The sequence below is a fragment of the Acartia tonsa genome, chromosome 9 (assembly GCF_053477335.1).
Source record: "Acartia tonsa isolate MP-2025a chromosome 9, ASM5347733v1, whole genome shotgun sequence".
Taxonomy (NCBI): domain Eukaryota; kingdom Metazoa; phylum Arthropoda; class Copepoda; order Calanoida; family Acartiidae; genus Acartia; species Acartia tonsa.
The window spans coordinates 8574129-8593408 of NC_137268.1; the positions used below are offsets into that span (position 1 = coordinate 8574129).

The following is a 19280-nucleotide window of genomic DNA, read 5'->3' on the forward strand; positions in this document are numbered from 1 at the left end:
TTGGATGCTGGTTTCATTAAGACAGCTTTTAAATAAGATAACTTAACCTATTCCTAAATTCTGTTGAAACAATAAAAATCTATTGTTTTAATTCATAAGGGGGTAGCTTCAGGTATGAAGGGATAAGTTAAAAACAGATAATTTTATTCTTTTAAATTTAATTAAGATTTTAATTCTAGCTTGGGTCATTTTAAAATATTGAGAACGTAAGGCAATAAGCTTTTTATAATGTCTATAAAAAAATGACGTCATACTTGCTTACCATTGGTCAATTAAAATGCATACTGGCCTGCCATTGGTTATTTAGACTGTGCATTAGCCTATCATTGGTCATTTGTATTCTACGACTACTTTTTATACGCACTTGCTTTTAAAGAAAGAAATATAGGTCTTGGATTCATTCTTATTATTTATTCATTTTCAGGGAGGGAGATAACATTGTACTGAGCTGGATCTTTAAATCATTTCAATGGTGCGCGGGGTGATTTAGCGCACCATTGAAATGATTTAAAGATCCAGCTCTGTAAATCTTACTGACCCGAAAAATTAATAAATTCGCTATGCCTTGGCTTTAAAAATCATTATTATTAAATCTTGATTGAGTTGTACAAGCTATCAGTATTCAAACTTTTCAATTAATATTTTTTATATGCGTTAAGAGTAATTTTGTTTACATTAATTGGAGGAGTAATTTATCCCTCACTTGTCTTATCCCTTAAGATCCCTTGGGCGCAGAAAACTGATTGAATTAACAACAAGGAAGACAACAATCAAATTTGCACAGCTTGAAAAAACATTAAAACCAGGGCACGGCAGCCGTGCGTCAGCCGTCTGTAGCCTCAAGAAAAACAACCTTTTACAATTATAAAAATGAGCTAAAAGTCTTAACCTGATCCAAATATGGCAACCCATCTTTAAGAAAAATTTCCAAGCATACAAACGGGTTTTATTTTGAGGCTTAGTCGCGGCTGACGCGTGGCTGCCGAGCCCTGCTATGAACCAATTATGGACATTCACACAAAAATGCCCGGCATTTTGTGATATTAATTCTAATGACATAATCTTTCAACTCTCAAATTTGAAAATGCCAATCGTGGCAATTTTACTTTTTTTTCAGAGATTTTCTGCAAAAATGTTCGGGAGTAAAATTTAAAAAATGCGGGGCTAAGGAATGCGAGAATTCTTTAAATGGTATGTTTTAGCAAAACAGTAAAAATTATAAGTATACGATATCTTTTTCAAATAATATAACAAAACGTGGATAATCCTATAGCATAAAGTAGTAAGGTTTTTTGTCTAAAACTTAAGATTTCGATAATTACTGATCATATTTCTCTTAATTTTATGAAAGCTTTAGGTCCATGGATGGTTTTAGCAGGCTATTTAATTTTTTTTTACATATGATATGTTTGGTAGGCTATTTGCCTACATTTCTTACCCCTTCGAATAATAGCCCCTAAATGCTAGAAGCGCAGCCGCTAGTTAGGCACAACGGAACAAATTAGACACAGAAGAAAAATCAATAATAAATATTTGGAGGCAAAATAATGTTCGATATGTGCTACATTTCGCCTTGGACAATCATTCAACAAAAAAAAACTTTTTAAAAAAATTCGATATTTTCAGGAAGGAAGGTTACATTTGGCAATTTCACTGAGGCTTACACGCGGCTGACGCTCGGCTGCCGAGTCCTGAGATTTGTAGTGTATTTACATCAGTCCCCAGAGTATCATAATAAAGTTTTCTAATTCGTTCAACAACCTTGGGGTCTTTTATTGAATTCTAATTGGTAGCTTTATTAAGTTGAGTGTCCAAAAAATTTAACCACTAATTGTATTATTGTAATCTATAGAAGGGGTAATTTTGTGTATCACCATTGTCTTACCGCTTAAGATTCCTGAAAATTTTGCTGTTTCTGAGCCCAAGCAGATTGTGAAAAGCATAACTTACAAAGTGGACAGTAAATGAAATTTGCGACGGGTGAATTAGGACAGAATTATTATTCCAGTATGGCTTTAAAACCTATTAGTATCCACTGGATTAGAACCGGTTCTTAGCCATACTGAGAAGTCATGTAAAGCATCGTGTTACAGACAATTTTTCACGAATATTAAAATAAAAATAATAAAATTAATACCTTTTTTGTAGACAAGGCCTTCTTTAAATCTTTAAATCTTATAGTTTTTCATTTTAATATCCGTGGAAAGCTGTCTATAATACGATGCGATAAATAACTATTATGCAAAATAATTCATTTAAGTATCGCAACAATAACAAAATGATAAATTTTTTGGATAAATCAGGACATTGTAAAAATTAAGCATTATTATTTTTTAAGTTTTTGGAAGTTATTATTATTAATTCACTGAATATCACACTTTCTTTATATTGCCAATTTGTTTTAAATATACATTTTTATATAGTTTTAAAGTCAGTTAACTAAGAGAAAGTTAGTCTTTTTTAGAAGGAAGACGAGCGAAAAAAAGGAAAAATGAAGAGTACACAAAATTGCAAACAGTACAAAAAACACACACTTTATGTGTCTGAGTAAAATGTACTGTAACATTTATATCTTTTAAAATGGGTTGTTTGAGACAATTTATCTGAAACGGCAATCTTTTAACATGCCAAAAAAATGTTTGCATACTTATTAAAGATCCTAGAAACTGCTGCATGCAATTTTAATTCTTTTTATTTTAAATCGAATAAGTTTATGCAACTTTTGTACAAGTGTAGAACCAATCTAAATCCTATACACTGAAAGTTGTTAGACTGATGAAATACTTGGTCAATTCAAAAATTTTAAGGAAAGTTTAGCAATGGTCCTGAAGGGTAGCATTGCCAACTAATCCTTCCAAAAACAAATAGCAAAAGAAATTAACTACAGGAAGGTTAGTAAGGGGAGTAGATAGTCAAACCCCCCCCCCCCCTATGATGAAGACCCGAGCCTCGTGAGGTGAGGCCATTTGTATTTTTTTTTAAAGCCAGATGAGTAAAATCATACTAAACAGACTTTGAAGTTTAAAATAGAAAGTTTTACTATTTAGTGTTTAAATTAATGTGCTAGTACAGTTGGGTGTGTTATACCTGCCGCGAAATCGTCATAACCGCATAGTGTTTTATTTTAGCTAAAATATACAATAACAAAATATTTTGATAAAGTCCCTAGTGAAGTTTATTAAATGGAGTAGTTCGTACTATTCTTTTATATAATGTAGTAATGTTTTTTTTTGTCTGATACTGTAAATGAATACTGAACCGATTAGGTTCTTTATTTTAAGAAAGCTTTAAATAGGTCTTTGGATGGTATTTGGCCATTTTTATTTAGATTCAAGTCTTTGTATGATTTTAGACTAGTTTTCTGCCCATCCATACCCATAAATATACAGAACCACTAGATGCTAGGGACACAGTCGTAATTAGTAATAATAGTAGTAAATGAGAAATAAAAAACTTTTTGCGATAGAGATGTTTCATGGCACAGTTGTGGTTAAAAGTTAGTCTGCAACAATTCTAAAATTCAACCTCTAATTATTATGTGCAACACCTTACAATACAGTTACTTCAATTAGACTTCCTACTTTAGGGACGAGGTAATAAGAAGTTCCTATAAAGAATCCTTTTTTATAGGGGGGGGGGGGGTTTCATGGCGGCTTCGCCCGATGGCAGGTGGGGGTTCCCCAGCCCACTTATTTGTTTTTTTTTTACCTACAACAAAAAAAAAATTTGAAAGAGAAATTTTCTCTTTTTTTTTGGGGGGGGGGGGGGGAGTACTTCAGTAGCACATTATGTATATTCCCCGAAGAGCAGAGCCCAATCGGTTCAGCGGTTGCCGAGATCTTTAGCTTCTTAAGAACGTTTTGATTTGTATCTTTGAAATAATATTTAAAACGGATGAAATTAATGATTTACAATATTCAAAGAAATGAATATTGAATAAACCTAAAAAAAGGTAAAAATTCATCTTTTGTAGTAATGTCCCTGTCCGGTAGAATTTGATAATCCATTTCCTTGCGAACACATAATTGAAAAGAAGTTGTATCAACTTTTTTGCTTTTTATTTAAGATAGCTAGCCGGTTCTTTCAGTAAGTAGTAGATGTAAAATTTTTCATAGATTTCAGATATGCAATCGGTTTTTTTGTAGACCTCTTATTCTTTAAGTAATTTAAGTTTTAAAAAAAATAATTAAGTCGATTTTAAGGAACTAAAACGCAACAAAATAAAAGAAGAAAATGGCCAGTATGAATAGTAAAATAGTAAGATCTTTAATTTGACACCTTACTTTTAAAATTCTGTTGAGTAATTATTGAAAAAATCTATTTTTTTAACCTCGGTTTAATAAAAACTTTAGACCTAAATATTTTCTCAAACAGACATAAAAAACATGGGTTCATATATACCTTTAGAATCAGAAAAATATTACGAATCTATTCTAAGCAAAATTGAAAAAGTTTTATAAAACTATAATAAAAAAATAAGTTTATTTTAAGAATCATAATTTTCGGCTTTAAAGGGTTAGCTTGAACCAAACCTGAACAAAACCTAAACAAAAGACAATGCAATGTAGCAGATATTTTTTAAACACAAGAAACAATAATGTATTTTTAACTGCATTGTTTTGAAGTTTATAAACAGACTGATGCATATTTGTTCATAATTTTTCATTCTTTACATGTTCTTTAATATCACTATATTTATTGTAGTATCTATTGTATATATTGTATGAACGTTCTCCTTTTTTTCTGGCAACTCTATAGGTTAATTTTATAGGTTAGGCTTCCCGATTCGTCAATTTTTGCGATTTGTGATTGGCTAGTTTAGTAGTTACAATTCTTAAAATAAACTTTTTATTTTTTCTATTTTTTATTGCAATTTTTTTTAACTTTTTCAATTTGGCTTACAATGGATTCTTATTATTTTTCTCATTCTAATGGTATATATGAACCCATATTTTTTATGTCTGTATGAGAAAATATTTAGGTTTAATGTTTTGATTAAACCAAGGTTAAAAAAATAGATTTTTTCAACAATTACTCAACAGAATTTTAAAAGTAAGGTGTCAAATTAAAGATCTTACTATTTTTGTTCATACTGGCTATTTTCTTCTTTTATTTTGTTGCGTTTTAGTACCTTAAAACCGACTTAATTATTTTTTTAAAAAACTTAAATTACTTTAAAAATAAGAGGTCTACAAAAAAACCGATTGCATATCTGAATTCTATGAAAAATTTTACATCTACTACTTACTGAAAGAACCGGCTAGCTATCTTAAATAAAAAGCAAAAAAGTTGATACAACTTCTTTAACAATTTTCTGGGTTAGATAAAACTTTGTTGGTGAAACTACAGAGAGAGAGAGAGAGAGAGAGAGAGAGAGAGAGAGAGAGAGAGAGAGAGAGAGAGAGAGAGAGAGAGAAATTAGCACAATATCTAGGTCATAATCAACTTTAGATATCGATCTATCCATCATTCAATTTATGTGGACATCTATCTGATTATCTAAAGAGTATCCCAAAATTGTATGAATAAAATACTACCTATCTCATATCGAGTCTTTTTATCCATCTATCCAAACATCAAATTATCTATCTATCTACATATTTCACTTAAACTATCTATCTAACTAAAGAAAATTTTAAAATAACTGGTTCATTCTCATTCTTACTTACTATATAATGTGTTAAAACTAAAGAGAGAGAGATATAGGGCATAATCAAGTATTTCTAATTATTTCTATTTATATACACCTTATTTAAAATATGATATCTATCTATCTTTCTTTCTTTCCCTCTCTTATCCTCTATCTATCTATTATACTGTCCGCCTTTAAAGCCACCAGACAATATATCTATCTCTCTATCTATGTTTATATTCTACTTTTAACTATCCCAATATCGAATATCTATATTTGAAATTGTATAATTATTATCTACTCTCATTTAAATAGAAAAAAAAGAAATATTAAAAATTTGATTTTTTCAAAAACAATTAGTTTTGGGATAACTTATCTTTTAACAACACAAGCTATTCATTATATTAGGCAAATTATATTTAACATTTAAAGTAGTTTTTAGCAGAAAAAGCTAATATTTAAAAGAAATTTGTTGTGGGTTTGTTAATGCTAAAGTAAACTTTTTAATAACAATAATTTTGACAAGCGCAGCTAATTCTTAATAAGGTAATGTGCGTTTGGTCGTTAGAAGAATGTTTAAAATAATCTATTGACTTTTTGGTCCTCTGTTTAAAACTTCTTTTTCTTCACATTTTTTTCTTCTTTTAAAAACTTTAGTTTTACCTTTATTATATCTTCTTGTGACAATATGTGATGCATTAAATAAGAGGGGGAAAGGGTTAAATAACTATATGTTTCCACCCCGTGGACCCTTCGCCGACTTTCAATTGGGTCTTTCAAAATCAGCCTCCAGTGTCAGAAATAATAACACAGTCAAGTCGATACAAAAGAGCATGCAGAATGTAATTTGCTAGCAGACGAAAAAGGTACCCAACACTGGATCCAGGTAGTTATCTAGGTTGTGCATCTATATTTAGAGATTTATGTGTGATAGTGTTCATTTTAATAATAAAGGCAAGAAGTTTTTTGCTGTATTTGACCCCACTCTACATGCTAGCTGTTGAACAATTAATCAAAGTTTGTAAAACAAGAGAGCAAGAGAGAACACAAAATTGAGGAAAACCAGGGATCTAAAGGGATAAGACAATGGCCGTTAAATTGATATATATCAACAATAGTTTTACACAGAATAATCCCTTCTGTAAAATACAATTAGAGTTGAAATGTTTGGACTCTCAACTTAATGAACCAACAGATCAAATTCAGTAAAAGTAAAAGTTGTTCAGCCAACAAATAAGAAAACGCTATTGTAAAACTTTGGGGACTAGTGTAATAAACAGCCCAATGTCCCCTCCCTCCCTGGGGGAAAGCTCAACAAACTTTTATAATACATTTTTGACTTGAGCAATTTTCAGGGGAAATAAGATATTTAAACTCAGGTTAAGAATAGTTATTTCTCGCATCGTATTATAAAAAGCTTTCTGCGGATATAGAATGTACAATTATAAGATTAAAACCAGTTTTTTTAGCCCCGAGGTGTCAAAGGCACCGGCTAAAAAACTAGTTTTAATCTTATGATTGTACACTTTTATATATTAGCAGAAAGCTGGATATAATACGATGCTAGACATAGTTTTTTCGTGTGGATAAGAACCGGTTCCTATCCACCGGATTCGAATGAATACGAGAAAAATAATTTTATTAAAAGTAAATATTAGAAAATAAGACCGTCAATGAAAAGTAGAACGTTCCTCCGCGAGTTTGTAAAGGTTGGCGAAAGATAAGATTTAAAATTCTTTAGAAACGTAGCTTAGCAATAGCATAGGTTTAAACATACTTATATAGATAGTGGATCAATAAAAAGCAATACAGAGAAACTTCTCTATTTGTGGATGTCTAATTCCTTGCAATTTTTAATGTAAACATTTATGACTAATGAAGACTGTATCCTATATATTTTGACAGATTTATAAATATCTTTTAGTATGAAAAATTTGCAAAATATTTTTGCAAATATAAACAAATTAAGTTATTAAGGGTATTAGTAGCGAAGCTACAGTATGACTCAGAATGTCTGTCTATCATTGAGTTAGTGTACGTCTTCTAATTAATTTGGAAGATTTATTTGTGAACAATTCTGTGCACAACGATTATTTATAAATTACCATTATATTATCTGTACCAATAAATGTTTTCTATACTTGGGAAAAATTCAAGTTATTTTTTAAAGTCGAAATTTAATCATTAGAGTAAAACAGTAGAGAAGAAGGGGTTAAATAACTGAATGTCCCAACCCAGTGGATCCTTTCCCGACTTTCAATTAGGTCTTTCAATATCAGCCAATAGCGTCGAATATTAACATAGCCAAGTCGCTACAAAAGTACAGAAAGCAATTTGCTAGCAGACATAAAAAGTCACCAACACTGGATCCAGGTAGTTATCTAGATTATATATCTAAACTATTATGTGTATTACTTAATCTTTTAATATACAAAAAATTTGGTTAAGAGGTGTGGCAACGTAAATGCTTTAAAAAAACTTACTTGTATTCCTTTCCATTCCAGATGAATGGGAACTGGCAGGGGCTGGCACTGGTCTTGCAGAAGAAGGACATCGCTGAGGCGAAACTTGAGTTAAACTCATATGGGACTGAAAAAAAATATAAATGGGTCATTTTTTCGCATATTTTCCGTAAAGTTGTGTGTATCCGTTTAGTCAAATGCACTTATTAAGTCAAACTGTTTTAACCATGAGCAAATGTTATAATATGAAATGGTTTCCAGATAAAAAGGAAACTGGCAGGGGCTGATACTTGCGGGAGAGGGACATTGCAGACGCGAAACTTGAGTTGAACTCGTATGGGACTGAAAAAAAATATAAAAAATATATTTGCATAGGTATTTTCCGTAAAGTTGTCAAATGCGCTTATTAAGTCAAGTTGTTCTTAATTATGACCAAGTATAATAATGGTAAGGGCTGGTACTGGTCTTGCAGAAGCGAAACTTGGGTTAAACTCGTATGGGAATGAAAAATTTATTGAAATTAATGGACATTTTCTAGAAAGAAGTAGTATTACTAGCAGCTTTTGTTTGATTATTTATTCCTTTAGGTCAGGTTAGTTATATTGGTTACTAATTAGTGAAGAAGTGTTAGAAAACCACCGGTATTGGCACCGCAGGAGTTAGGAATAGGAAAAAAACAAGCATCAAACTAACAGTCCACCAAAGCCAGCCAAGGTCTAAGATTACTAGTGTGCTGTGTATCAGTTTGGAAGGGTACTAGTGGCGTGTAGCAATGTCAGCAAAAATATAACATTACACATTGTTGTTCCAGGAATCAATATACCAAAAATCCGATCAATCAGATAATTAGATCACATAAAAATTTGTTGTTAAGAAAGTAAAATAATCAACATGTTTAAATGGACGTACTGGTAATGATTGTAGAGTTGCTACGCTTTCTAAATCGTACAAAACTACTAAAGGAATCATCATGCAAAGTTTGAAATCGATAGGACAGTTCTAACATGCCTTAATTAACGAAAAAAGTACGGACGGACGGACCGACTCTAATCATAGAAAAGCTTCGATTTTAAAAAGTAGAAGAAATCAACAAGTAAGGGAACCATAAACTAGTAGATATGCAACAAATTAAATATGACAACATTCATTTTTTCAAGTATAGACTTGAAAATCACTTGATCAGTCTCGAGTACTTGTACTGTGTGCATGCAGGAACTCAGACAGATATTATCAAAAACAAAAATAAGAACATTGCAGAAAATTAAAAAAATATAAGTATTGTGGTAAAATTATCATTTGATTCGTGTGAGAATTGGGTTGAGAAAGATTTCTAACTGAACAGTTTTTTTTTTATTCATGTGATTAATTTACACTTAGAATTAAGAAAGTTACGAATCCTTTAGCATGGCATTTTGTTTTTGTGTGTTTAGACCAATAAATATACTTTGACACAAAAAACGTTAATAAAATTATTTTGTTAGGTTGAATGAATAGAACTATCACCTAACATATTTAGTCAGATGTGTAAAATGACGAAAAATGGTGATAAATGCCTTACTTTCTTTAAACTGCCTCCATTTAACTTAAATTTTTTTTCTTTCTTTTTATCAGAGTATATTTCCCTGACTTGTTTACAGTGTTCTTTGAAGAGACAACAATTTTTGCACATTTCTAATGAAAATTTGTATGACCCTAAATAACACTAAATAACCCAACAAAAAATAATAAAAAATCAAACGAAAAACAACCCTCCTTCCTTACTTTCAATTCATAAAAAGAAGGGGGGGGGGGGGAGGTAGTGCTCAACAATGTACATAGTGCGAAAGCACTTAAAGTTATTATAAAACATGTCTTTAGTTGTAATAGTCAAGACGATTTAATGTTTAATCAAATATGCTCGAATAGTGAGATATTGAATATTTGAAAAAGTACTGTCCAAGAAACTAAAATTATATTCTATTAACTTGACTCAATATCAAATTCGGTTTGATTGTACCTCTCCCATAGTGAAACTCTTTTTAAACCCATTAATATTATTCATAAAATAAGACAACACCCCTTATGTATAATTGGGTGCCAAAATTATCGGTGCTTTTACACAAAGTGCCGGTTGAACACTGACAACCCCTCTCCCCCCATCCTACTGTAGAAAAAAATTGAAAATAAGGGATGGTGAAAAACAAGCAAAGGTAATTTAGACATGATAGAATTGTCCTATTGATTTCAAACTGATGATTCATGCAAAAATAAGGCACGCATGTGTTCATGTTGTTTCTTTTACCATTTGGTTTCAGAGCTTCGCTTTTTTGGATATTCATGATCTAATAAGCAATTAAAACACAGAAATACCATTACTCAAAGTCATGAATTTGTGTAAAAAATGTACTCATTCACGCATCAAGATGAAACACACAGCATTTATTAATTAATGCAGAGTTTAAATTAAGAAATGGATAGATAAATACCTTTAATTTAGATAATAATGTAAATATAAAAGCAGAATACAAAAATAGCTTGTTTAATTTCAATTTGCCAAGCTTATGTTAACTGTTAAAATTAACTATTTTTGGCTTTTTCTACTATATGTTTTCAAAAATACTTTTATATATTCCCTGACATAAAAAATGACCCCCATGTATCACACTTTAGGTGCAGAGTGGTGCACTTTAAGGTGGAGCGGAGCAACTCTATAAAGTTATCTGGCTGTTTTCCCTCAAAGCACCTGTTTGAGCACATAATCCCACACCCCACTCAAAAGGTGGGGGAGGGGGGGGGGGGGGTGATTTTTTTGTTTGTTAGTTTATTAATTTAGGTGAGGTTAGGTTAGTTTATATTTGTGAGCCATGAAGGGGAATGGAACCTAAAGAAAGTTATTTGTAATTTATTCAACAAAAAAATAAGGAGGGTGGAGGGTTCAGTGCTTCATTGAAAAATTGAGGAAAAGCAGCAGTTATATTTTCCCTCATTATTAGACAAATACTTGTTTTATTTCTTTATACTTTTTAAAAATAAAAGACTAATGTCTCATTTTAGATATTGATTTTTTTTCTTTTCCTTACAAAAACTTTTATAATTCTAGAAATTATAATTTCTATAAAAAGTGTTTTCCTTGTTTCATGATTTACTCTCTTTTTCTCTCCGCTTTACAGTGTAATAAAGGCTCAGGCATGAAAAGTGAATAAGATTCTGAAAGTGCAGAATAGTTACTTATCAACTTATTATATACAGCTTTCCACTGATGGCAAAAAGGGATTTTTATTCTAATATTCGTGGAAAATATCTGTAATAAAAATGCTATACATGATTTTTCAGTATGGCTGAGAAACCGGTTCTTATACATCAGATATTAATCAATTTCGAAGCCATACTAGAAAAGCATTTATTTTATGGGCAAAAAACTTTTTAAATGAGCAAAATTAAAAGTTTTGGCTTCATTATGAAGACAATATCCTTAGTTTGCAATTATTGATTATTTTGTATGCAAAAATTTAGAGGGACAATAGTTTTTCCTACCGTTGCTTTATCCTAAAATTTCTTTCTTTTCTGTTGAGCACAGATAATCCCCCCCCAGGCCTTAATTTTTGAAAAATTTGAAAAAAATGAGAGACAGTATTTTTCCAAGTGTCTAACCCCTGCGGGGCCGCCTTAATCCTGGTGACTTTACTTGACTGGAACTTCCCAGTACTAAACCAAACCAGGCCTAAAATAATAAATAAAAAAGGAAAAACCAACTTTATTATATTTACAAATAAAGGGGGGTTATCCGTGCTCAACCGAGTGCTTTGTGTGAAAGCCCCGCTTCATTTTTGAGAATATTTGTACTTGTCCATGAACATTGAAAACTGCAAAAACTTAAAGTTAGACTTTTACAGTAAGTGAAATAGGCAGCATTTTCCATTTTAGGTAAAAACATATAAAACTCTTTTTAAATCCTTTTTTTAAAGAGAAAAATTAGAATTTTACGCATATTGTATCAAGAAAAGGCACTAACATATTCTGTATGATCTAAAGTGGCTGGCGAATTTTGATTCTGTAAACGCCTAAATCAATCAGTTAGTTACTGTTTTTTGGCGTATGGGGGGGGGGGGGCGGTATGGCCCTAAGAATAATCCAATTTTTTTCTTCTACAAAATTTAATTAAAAAGATTACACAAGACTCTTAAGTCCCCAAATTAGATAGTAAAACATATTAAAAACATTAATGTAATATGTGATAACCAAAAAAGTTCTTTTTCCTCTACTACAATTCTTAATGTTAAAAACAATAAAATTATCTAAATGCTCTCATTCTCAGTTTCTGGTTAGAACAAGATTATCTGGTTGATTAATTATGAAGCTTTATGAGTCACATTATGAGTCTAAATTTCCAATTTAATATAGTTTCATAAGATATATGTAGTTGCAAGAAAAAAAGTTATTTACTAAAGCATTTAAAGGCAATTGAAGATACTTTTTATTACATTAATTTTGTCTGAGACAGAATGATAACCATGAAGAAGATTAATGGATTTTACAAATTTTACTTGTGATAGATAAGGTATGGGTATCTTCTTGGCCTTTATAAAAGAATGTTGATATCAACAACCTCCAAGTAAAGACATAAACTAATTAAGGATTATCTAAGCTACTAAAAATTAATGGTAATATCTTGGCCTTTAACAGCCATTTACAAAATCACTAACCTCCAGAGAATAGTTGTTTATTTGTAAGGAATTGGTTGGTAACTTTAAAAAGTTATTTGGGACGTATAGACATAAACTAATTATAGATTATCTAAGCTTCTAGAAATAAATTGCGCTTTCAAACAAAGTATTTAGTTGAGCATTGAAAAAAAGGGGGGTAGAGTGTTTTTTTGCTTGTTTCTTTTTACTTTAGGTTAGGTTAGGTTTTTTGAGTTCTAGGTAGCTCCACAGGGTTAGACATAGGGGGAAAACTAACCATACCCCTTTATTTTAATTTACAAATCAAAAGAATAATGGAGAGGGGTTGACGTCGCTTAACAAGATCTTTTTAAGAAAGTACCAAAATGATATACTTACAATTATCTTCATCAAAGCAGCCTCCATTACAGATACCAGTCACATATTTATCTCCTAGCTGGCTCTTACAATAATATCTAAATAGGCCAACAAATAAAAATCCATCTCTTATATTAGTTTTAACAAGGATAATTCAAACCATTTTAAGTGTTTAGTGGGTCAGTTGAAGAGCCTGAGAATTAAAATTCCAGGTAGTCAAAAGAAACAGATTTATGTGAATTATCAGCTTTAAAATTTAAAATAATAACTTAAAATCCACTATAATTAGATTTTAAAAACCCAGAAGACCAAGAATAAACGAAAATAATCACTCAAATACAGCTCCTTAAAGTATAATTATCATTTGGTTTTAAAAGACTTTTTTATCCATTTTAGTGATTAAATCCTTTTGATAAATCGAATCCTGAATTAATCCCCCATCTATAAAACATATCAATATATAAAGAACAAAAGGGGATAAGGGATATCACAAAGATGAAAAAAATAGTGTGCATTGAGAAAATAATAATCTATGAAATAAAGAAGCAAAGACAATCAAAACTGAATGGCCAACATACAAGAACTATAGAGTCAGTGTAGCTTCACTTTCAAAAGTGATACATTTTTAATAAAACTTTTTTTTTGCTGAGCTTTCTTAAGAATTGATAAGAACAAAAAAGTTTTGGTAAAGAGAACTTTTTTTATTTCGTATTGTATTTGTAAAACTTTTCTTTAATTTATCTACTTTTTTGAACACTTGCGACTGCGCCCCAAGTACTATGGGGCTTTATATTCGAAAGGATATGGGAGAGCCGAAAATAGCCTAAAACAATACCCAGACCTTTTTTTTATAAAAGTAAAATAGCCTATAACCATCCAAGTACATAGAAAAAGCTTCACTGAAGAGTAGAACCATATCGGTTCAGCGGTTAGCAAGATCCTACACTACAGACAAAAAAAAGTTAACTACTTTAATCTTTATATAATAGGATAATGTTGCAACAAGGACAAAATATTTCATTTAAAGCATTCTATACAATTAATTAAAATTCAATAAAGAACCCAAAGTTTTTAAACTTGGTATTGGTAATTTAGACTCCTATGTTCCTTTCTCCCTAGGTTTTAACAAATATAAGATACCAAGTCAATAACCTCGTTGGAGCGGGATTCTCCTTCGATTTGAAAATGATCATCATTATTAGAATAAGTAACATTTAAAAGACAACAAACCATTCGATTGCACGACCCTTGCCTGAACTGTGCATGGTAATGGGTTGCGCCTTTTTAAGGGCCCAAACATACCCCCTACTCTAACTATTTATGTCGCGCACCTGACACAGCAGCAGAAGGTACCATTTAACGTCTCTAATATGACTCGAACCCGACACCTCATCGATAGAAGCTGACGTTTTATCATTTACGCTAATGCCGCAGGTTATAAATAATAGCTGGAAGAGCGAGTGAAATAACTTTTATATAGAGATGCTACGTATTAAAAAAGTAATATCTTTTCTGTGAGCTGATTTATGTTCAATATTGTGAGTTAACTTTTCCCTAAGAGAACAATAATACAACACAATTTTATTATTGTTTTAAGAATTTGTAGGTCAATTGAGAATGAATAAATCTCAATTAAAAAAGAAAGTAAACAGTCTTTATAAAATCAATAAAAAGAAATTGACGAAACCAAATACCGAAGGATCTCGCTAACCACTGGACCCTTATGGTTCTCCTTAACAATGTAGCTTCTCATAGGTCATGGGAAGGTATCAAACCCATCCTTAAACAATTTTTTTCTTGTTTTTTAACTAAAATAAAAAAATATGGGGTTCAATTAAACCCCCAACCACCTCAAGTGCCACAAGAGGCCTAGCTGCTAGTATATTTTTTTTTAATTAATGGGTTGCTTTGTAACTAGACCATTTCTGTTAAACTCATAAATAATGTCAGCTCTTGCTAGAGGAACTCACTCTTCAAAACTTTTAAATTTTTATTCAGAATTTCAAGATAGAAACCAGTGCAGTGACAAAGGTTTATAACAACTTTTTAGAACTTCATATGGTTGATTTTTTAAAAATTGTATTAAATAGAAAAAAGGTATTATATACAGAGTTCTGCGGATAGTAAAATGAAAAAAGTAGAGGATTAATTCCAGTTTTATTGGCCACTAGAGTCCGAAGACCCGAGACATAAAACTGGTAATGATATTATGATTTTCATTTTATTAGAAGTAGAAAATTCTTCATAATATAATAATTTTAGTTTGACTCAGATCCTGTTTTAATCCAGCAGATCGGTATTAGAGCCATACTGGAATAGTTATTTCTCGTATCGTATTATAAACGGCTTTCCGCGGATATAGAATGTACAATTATAAGATTAAAACTAGTTTTTTTAGCCCCGTGGTGCCGAAGGGATATAGTTGGATATAATACGATGCTAGACATATTTTTTTCGTATGGATGAGAACCGGTTCCTATCCACCGGATTCGAATGAATACGAGAATAGTTATTACTCGCATCGTATTATAAACAGCTTTCAGCAGGTATAGAATGTACAATTATAAGATTAAAAATGATTGTACATTTTTATATTCGTAGAAAGCTAGATATAATATGATGCTAGACTTAGTTTTTTTCGTATGAATGAGAAACGGTTCTTATCCACCGGATTCGAATTAATACGAGAAAACTTAGTACAATGTCTTTGTCTGTACTTTGGTGAAACTTGCTTTTAAAATACTTTTCCATATTCTTGATAGGGAGATGGGTTAAGAATATTAACTTCTATCAAATTGGTATTCAACCTAATACTCTCCATAAAGATAGAAAAGTGCATTTTCTAATGAAAAATCCACTAAAAACCTGAGAGGGAAGGATTGATAAAAAGTTTAATTAGTATTCAATTCACACATCATTGTTTTTGTTTAGGAAAAGTATACACTATTCAGTATTCTTAGAAGTCGTGATACAAAAATACAAACAACTTCTGATTCGAATCCTTCTTACTATTTGTAAGTAGAAAAATCTACCTATCTATCTTTAAAATCAGCCAATTAATATTGCTTTATAACATGAGAAACAGCCATAAAGACAAATACCAAACTAAATAATTATTACTTATTCATTGAATATGATTTTAAACTAATTTTTAAGCTTTTTATAGTGCCCATAAAAATGACATCCCACTGGCCTACCATTGGTAAATACTGCTCTGCCATTGGTAATTTAGTCTGTGCATTGGCCTATCACTGGTCATTTGTATAATAAGACGTCATCTTTCATAGGCAATATAAAGAGCTTCACTTATTTCACTTTCAAGTATAGTATAGACAAAACATTTTTTTTTAAATTTGAGTCACCTACAAAACAACTACAGATTAGTAGCTTCTTATACCTTGTTTTCTGTTTTTCTTTACAACTTGTAAAAGGGGGTTAACAAACCTAATCTAATTAAAATTCTATACGAATAATTACCCTCAATTATAGTGCAAAAATTGGGTATAGTCCCTTTCGTGGCAACGCACCTTAAGGGGCGATTCTTCGTATTTTTACAGTAGCTTTTCTCCTATTTCTAGCCCCTGCGGGGGGCTCTAACCCTGCGGGGCCAATTGCCTAACCCTGCAATCACCTGACCCAATATAACCTAACCTAACCTAAAATAACCTATAAAACGCCATTTTAAAAATACGACGAATCGCACCTTAAGGGGCGTTGCCACGAAAAGGACTTTTCCCCAAAAATTTAATTGTTTTTCGAGTATGGCTTCGAAACCGATTGATATCCACTGGATTAGAACCGGTTCTGAGCCATACTGAAAACTCATGTATTGCATCGTATCACAGATAATTTTCCAGAAATATTAACATAAAGATCATAAAATTAATACCAGTATTGTTAGTCCGGGCTAATCTTGTTTTAATCTTATCATTTTTCATTTTAATATCCGCGGACGAAGCGATAAATAACTATTCTTATTTTATATTTTAATCATAGAGGTATATTGAAATTCTTTCTGTCTTAGATTTAATAAAAGTTTTCCTACGTAATTTATCATATGTATATCAAGTTTTAAAGTAGGAGAGTTTTTTAAATAAAAGATTGATAGGTTATTGATTGGTAGAAGTTTATTTTACAAGTTTAAAAGACGTAATGTAGGATTTAAAAAAGTTATTAATTATAAATATATTAATTATAAATTACAAGAGATTGAAGAATAAAGAATTATCAAAAGTAGTACCTATATATCACAAAAGTGTTAATTTCTCTTCATTATGGTAGAAAATTCTGTGTCTCAAAATAGCATGTCTTCTCATTGAGGAAAATATAATATAATGCTTGTATTTTTTTTCTACACCATGGTAACCTTTATTTAATATCAAATTTTAAAATAAATCTAGGTAAATGTTTGTTAGATAATTGTTATTAAGCACACAGACACCAGAGAGAGAAGAGAGAGTGAAGGGGAGAGAAAGAGAGAGAGAGAGAGGGAGAAAGAAAGAGAGGAATGAGAGAGAGACAGAGAGAGGGGGGAGAGAGAGAGAGAGAGAGACAGAGACAACACTTTGAAAGGATTTCAATTTCCTGGAAAGCACTTAAGTAACAGATTTTCAACAAAGTGCATTAGCCCCCAAAACACAAAATTATTGTACAAAATATCTTTAAATATACTGATTAATTTTAACAATTTTCTAGGAATTTATCAAAATATATAAGAAAATATAAGTATGAAGTATTTTTTCTTCTTGCGTTTTCAAGTTTAACATTTAAGCCAGATGTATAATGTAGCTTACATACAGGTCTCGCTGTAAAAATATATCAATATTTGGGTTAAAGTTGTCCATTATTTGACCATTTAGTATTATGATTAAGATCATTTTATATAACTTCCTTGATGGTCATACGGACTGACATGTTATAGTTATGGAGTTGCAGCGCTACATTAGTTTGATTCAGTAAGCTTTATAAGGTAGGTCCTTCCGTCTGTCTGAAGCTTAAGATCTCTGTAATCACTGAGATGATTGGACTCTACTTCAGGTAATATAGATACTGGTTCTGCGGTGGTTTTAAGATATCTAATTGGGGATGAGACTCCACCCACACCCGAAATGAAAAAATAGGTGCTCCCTCCCCGTTTTTTTGTAATAAAAACTAATTACATGATATAATGTGTTGCACTGACATAACCTGTGTTTTAACTTTCCATCATTTCTAATCTCACTTGGCGAAGTCCCTATTAGGCTAGGTGCGAAGCCACTAATCCTAATATATAAAGTAGTAAGCTTTTTTCTGTCTGTAACGAAGGAGCTCGCTAACCAATAAACTTGTATGGTTCTCCTTTACAGTGAAGCTTCTTAAAGGTTGTAAGGTGGTTTTACGCTATTTTTTTGCACTTCCATACCTTTGATTATAGAGCCCCTAGATGCTAGCCACTAATACTCTAAAAAGTAGGTCAATATGTATTTTATTAACCTAATAAAAACTACTTAAAATACCACCACCCTCCTGAGAGAAATCGCCCCTATAAAAAAAATTACCCTCGCCGAAAAAAAAATTTAAACTTGAATAAAAATTAAAAATTAACTCCCCCCCCCCCCCAATTTTTCTTAAATCTAATTTTAAAAAAAATGTTTTAGGGATTCAAGTCCCCCCTCTTCAAGTGCCTCTAGATGCCTTTAGGGGCGAAACCACTAGTACTCTAAAAAGTAGGTCAATATGTATTTTATTAACCTAATAAAAACTACTTAAAATCAAAATACAATAGTTTTTCCAATAAAAAGAAAATGTAACATTGACATATCTAGGATTAAATCATGTAAAAATAGAAACCACACATCTCCTTAAATGCGATGAAGATATTTTGCAATACAAATGAATTACAACAATAAGAAATCAAACTAGAGCTCTGTTTGAAGTATTAATAACTTTATATATTTATTTTTGATAAGCTTCTAGGGCCTTTTGAAGTTAGGGGGTTGAGAAGTCGGCCCCCTTCACATTTTCAATTTAAGTTTTAAAGGAAATTAAATATTTTTAGAGGGGGGTTAGGATTATTTTTTCTATGGGTGATTTCTCTTGGAGAATGTTGGTACCCTTCTTCAAAATAGTTATACACCTTCCCTGGACATTTTAAAAGCTACATTTTAATAAAGAATTATATCGGTTTCA

General features: G+C 31.1%; 1 protein-coding gene across 1 annotated transcript in view; it reads right to left on the minus strand.

Moving 5' to 3' along the window:
* Positions 1-19280, minus strand: part of LOC145328154 (uncharacterized) — a 138097-nt gene that overhangs the window by 61789 nt on the left and 57028 nt on the right. The window contains exons 4-5 of the mRNA XM_080171737.1: positions 13134-13210; positions 8116-8221 (exon numbers count right to left, since the gene is read on the minus strand). Of these exons, the coding sequence (XP_080027863.1) occupies positions 8116-8186 (71 nt within the window). The 5' untranslated portion in view covers positions 8187-8221; positions 13134-13210. The remainder of the gene's footprint in view (positions 1-8115; positions 8222-13133; positions 13211-19280) is intronic.